The sequence below is a fragment of the Rosa rugosa genome, chromosome 2, assembly GCF_958449725.1.
Source record: "Rosa rugosa chromosome 2, drRosRugo1.1, whole genome shotgun sequence".
In the NCBI taxonomy this organism is placed as follows: domain Eukaryota; kingdom Viridiplantae; phylum Streptophyta; class Magnoliopsida; order Rosales; family Rosaceae; genus Rosa; species Rosa rugosa.
In genome coordinates, this window is record NC_084821.1 from 21,402,227 (window position 1) to 21,407,393 (window position 5,167).

Here is a 5,167-nt window from a genome sequence, read left to right on the forward strand (position 1 = left end):
ATCAATTATATACTATAATTAAGGCGATTAATCACGTTGAGATATCTAATAATAGGAATATCTATACAAACATATCTACTAAAAAATGGCAAATATATAGATCAAATCAGAAAGGAAGAGATATACAATAATTAAGTCAATTAATCGTTTTTAAATAAGGGAAAATAAATTGATTGTATTAAATTTTAATTTGTGTTTATAAATGATGCCATATTTAAATTCAAAAAAAAAAAAAAACTATATTTGAGGAATATTTTCCTTATTCAATCAGAAGGGTAAAATAGTCAAACTAAAAAAACGTGAAAAAACTTAATTATAGACTTAAAACCTATAAGAAAGGGGTAATTATGTGAATGGGTGTAGATTAAAAGAAAATATATATAGGAATTGGTTTTTCTTAATAGGACCTTCATTTTTTGGGTTTTTTTTTTTTCTAATTTTTTCTAAAAAAAAGACTAAATACTGCTTACTCCCTGTACTTTTAGGGTTTCAACATTTCAGTCCCGGTCTTTGCTTCTAATTTCATCAAAATGCTCCATGCACTCTCAATCCTCATCCAATTGGTCCAATCCGTCAAGTCTCCAACCAAATATTCAGTTTGCTGTGATGTGACAAATTCTTCCACGCCAACTCAGCTTGGTGGGACCCATTTTAAGGTTAAAATCTCTATTTATAGCCTTGTAGTCCTCCTCTTTAATTAGGTGAGATTTGAGAGTGCATGGAGCATTTTGATGAAACTAGCTAGAAGCCGAGGGACTGAAACGATAAAAGGCTAATTTCGTTTTGGTTACAAGAGAAAGAGTGGTTCTATTCAAACCTCCAAATTTGGTATTTATACCTCACTCTCAAAATTTTGACATTGAACTTCCATTTCTGCCCTTTTTGTTCTTCTCTGTACATGTTCTTGTTCTACCATCGCCACATCAGCCGGACCAGAAGTGATGGAGTTTCAAGAAGAATAGAGTTCCAATCTCTCCTGTTTATCTTGACACATAGTGAGGCTTGAAATGACATCTTCCTTCATTATATCAATTGACCCAAGATGTCTTGAAAGTTTAACCTTAGAATTTGCCCAAACATTATGCTATTGAATAATGAGAGAGACTCCGTTTCATAAATACTATTGAATGGAAAAAGAGCCAGAAACAATAAAAATTTACGACTTACAAAAGCACAACGATGAAACAACTGAAAAGGAGCAGATGAGAGAGAGAAGATAGAGTTTTCTCTTTGCTGAAGGCCAGGCGGCAGTTAGTTTTTTCCCCCCGTTTTAGAGGGATAAAAGAGAAATTAAATTTTTATAAAAATTAGAGGATGAGGTCTAAATACTAAATATGGAGGTCTGAATAAAAGCATTCCAAAAGAGAACAGGAAAGTGGATTATTATATAGATGCTGGCCTAGACACGTACGTCCAGAGAATTAGTACATTTTAGGAAAGAAAATAAAGAAAAAGCTGTGGTTAAGAGAAAATCGTGTGAGAGGTCTGCATCGTCCCAAGAAACAGATAGAAGAAGCAGAAGTGTTTTTGAAGAAGCAGTATTTGATATATATGCATGCATTTGATAAATGAAAAGTCAGTGTCTAGAGATCGATCAATTGATGATAATTATAAGTTTAATCCAAGTACAAAGAATCCATGTCAATGTGAAAACCTGAATTTGAAATAGAGTATACGCATATATAAATCAAACACCGTTTTTCACAAATTAAAACCTGCAGATATAGCAATCAAAGAACTGGTGAAAATTACAAACTAGAAATAGATAAGGAAGGTATGGAATAGGGACGTCTCTTTGTAGGTTGAAAGCTACAAGTCGCTTCAATCAACTCCGTCTCAAGTTATATATAACGACGTAGAAACTAACACGCAGATATATAATTAAAACCTTCACTATTGAATACACTGAAGAATATTAATCGGCACAAAATTATGGGTAAGGCTAGGAGTAACAGTGGGAAGAATAAGAACACTCGCATTCCGAAGCTCAAGGTTTTAGTAGAAAAGCTGCAATGGATCCTATCCTTGGGTCCATTGAAATTGAATTGTTCGACATCAGAGGCTGCGAACGTTGAGCAAGGTCAATTTGCAGTGATGGCTGTACACGGGGAAGAAGAGAAGCGATTTGTGGTGCCGTTGAGCTATTTGACACACCCAAATTTCTTGAAGCTGTTGGAGCAGGCAGCTGAGGAGTATGGTTTTAATTACAAGGGTGCATTAACGGTTCCTTGCCATCCAAGCGAGCTCGAGAAGATTCTAAATAATGAGCAGTGGCCGGAAGAATTGAAGTGAAGGACTCTTATTCATCTAGGGCTGGATAGGGCAAGCTGGAGCTGATGAAGATGACAAGAATATATACAATATAGATTCTTCCTGTAATTTGTTTGGACTTTGCACGATGATCGGTATATGCAAAGAAATAAAACTCTTTGCTGATTCTTTATATTTGATTGATATGTTTAAATTTAAAATTATGTATGTCATGTCAGGTTAAATACCCAAAAATGTGAAGTGATTTTTAGAAATATAACTTTCTTACTAAGAAGAAAGAAAAAAAGCTAGAAGCATTCAATAACCGGGCGAAAATTCCTACTAATTAGAAGTTGGTCTTCCCCAAAGCAGTTGAATAGAAGATTATTACCATTTTTTTTTTTTTTGAAGGAAACGGAATCAGGTTCCAATAAATATATCAACGACCTCTCTCGGTCAACCTAGAAGGATTCGGAATCCTTCATAGTACAAATCAATGCTCATACCAAAGAAGCTCAAACAAACTAAAGAGCCTAAAAAACAAACTAAAAGAAAACTAAAGGGAAAAGCCCCACACCTATCCAAACCTAAATCAAAGCCATTGTGAAGACGAGCAAGGACGCCTAAGACCAGTATGGTATACATCACCACTCGTTAAGCCGGCCAATATCTGGCTAGATCAAGGAAAGAAATAAGGTAAGAGCATTTATTTGACACTAAGAAACCAAACTAGACTATAAAAAACATAAAAGAAAAAGCTACACGACCCCGAGCAAAGTAGCTATCAAGAAGCAGAAACGCCTAAAACCATCATGGTGTACATCTCTGCAATCATCACAGCACGCGCTTCCTCGAAGGACAATGTAGGCCTCCTACCCTACCCTTCATGGGGAAGAGTATCCCAAGCTAGCTTCTCCGCCGAACCCACAATCATAGCTTTTGAAGTTGATGTAGGCTTAGGATTGTTACAATGACCACGGGGACGGCCCCTCTTCTTTGGCACCTTCCCAACAACAGTAACCGAAACATCCACCAACCCCACACCAAAATTCATATGCTGCAGCTTCGACGGTACCATTTCCAAGCTAAGTTTAGGTCATTTTCCGCCAATCGCACTATCAATCTCCCTCAGCCATCGTACACCTGCCAAACTAATGGGCTCCCTTGTCTCTCCACTCTGCCCATCAGCAGCAGGGCCCAAAAGCTCGTTAAGCCCACTACTCCCAAGCCTAGCCTGAAACCCTAGTTTCAAATTAGGGTTTCCTGCCGAAGAAACAGGCGAGCTATCAGACCCAGATCTGATCCCAGCCGGTACCACCTCTACTAGCGACCGCAACCATCTCCGATCTCCATCGCTGGCCCAAACCACCCTGGTGAACCAATTCCAGGTGACGCCGATCCTGACACTGTTGGAACCGTCGGCATCAGCTACAAATTCACATCAGCAGCCCCCGACCCCATCACCGCCGTCAACCCCTTATCACAGCCACCCAGACCATGATTGATGAAGCCACACTCCTTGCAAATACCATGGCATTTCTCATACCAGAGTTCCAACTCCACAGCAACCTCCGCTGAAAAGGAATAAGTATGCCGAGCCCAAATCTGACGCCAGACGTCATGAATCACTCGGATCCTTTGCACACGGTCCTTTGTCTGCACAGCAGCCTAGTCAGCCCTCACAAATTGCCCCAAGACATTTCCGATAAGGGTAAGAGCACGATCATTGCGCATAGCCACGCACAAACCCTTCACCGCCACCCAAACCTCGAGTGATTGCAGCGACACTTCTGCCAGATCATGGACGCCATCGTAATCCGCCAAAATCAGCATAGGATTGCTATAGAACCGAGATCCGCCATGAAGGACGTGATTCTTCGCCTCCTGCTGCTTGAATTGGAAGACAAAAACTCCTCCCTCCTCTTCCAGGATCAGAACACGCTCCTTCAACCTCCAAACACTGGAGATCGCCGTCAAGAATGACGGGATCATCACTCGTTTCTAAGAGAGCAGACAGCTGTAGACGTAGAAAAAAGGGTTGTGAATTGCCTCCCCGCCCCCAGCTAGGTTCAAAATAGTCTCCTCCACCAGAGCGAGATGAACAACCGCTTCTCCTGCCGCCATGTCAAACCGGATCTCGATCAGTTTCTTGGCTAGGGCAAAACCCTAGCAGAGAGAAAAAGTTGACTTTTTTTTTTTTGAAAATGCGCTGGAAGATTATTACTGATTGATTTTAAGTTAGATATATGTCAATATTTATTTATCACGATTGATGTATTCATGTTTCTCCTGACCCAGGGAGAAGGGGTAGTTTGAGCATAAGAATGTCCTAAAATAGCAAAATTCTTCAAGGGCACTGAGCCTTTAAATATTCCTAACAATTATCTTAATGTTCCATGGACCATACAAACTTGGTGAGGAGCCATTAATAGATAAGAAAAATTCACCAGCCCAAACTTTAGTGCCAAGGCCAATTTGATACCCAAACTCTCAACTATACCAATGTGATACCTGAAGTCTTATTTTGATATTGACGTGATACCTCTGTCCAATTTTTGTGACTCCACTACAAAAAAAAATTGCAATGGCCACGGCGCAATGCAGTCGCAAAAGCCTCTTTTGCCGTTGCAAAAGAGCATTGGCGACGGCTCTGCGACGGCAATGCTTCCGACGCCATTGGTGGCGTCGCCAATGTTATTTGCCACGGCAATTCCCCGTCGCAAGACTATTAGCGACGGCAAACGTTTGCCGTCGCAAGAATTTTGCGATAGAAAAATGCCGTCGCAAATACCAATGGCGACGCCACCAACCGCTACTGAAGTTTTTTACCATCGCCAAAAGTCATTTGCTACGGCAAAAATGCCGTCGTAAAAATATTATTTATGAATAAAAAAAAAAATCGGCATGCAAATGCATC

At 40.1% G+C, this 5,167-nt stretch overlaps 1 protein-coding gene across 1 annotated transcript; it reads left to right on the forward strand.

The window, feature by feature from the left end:
* The first annotated feature begins 1,932 nt into the window (after positions 1–1,932).
* LOC133730538 (auxin-induced protein 6B-like) lies at positions 1,933–2,292 on the forward strand. Its single transcript, XM_062158112.1, has one exon. It carries the CDS (start codon positions 1,933–1,935, stop codon positions 2,290–2,292), a length of 360 nt encoding a protein of 119 aa, XP_062014096.1.
* Positions 2,293–5,167: the final 2,875 nt, after the last annotated feature.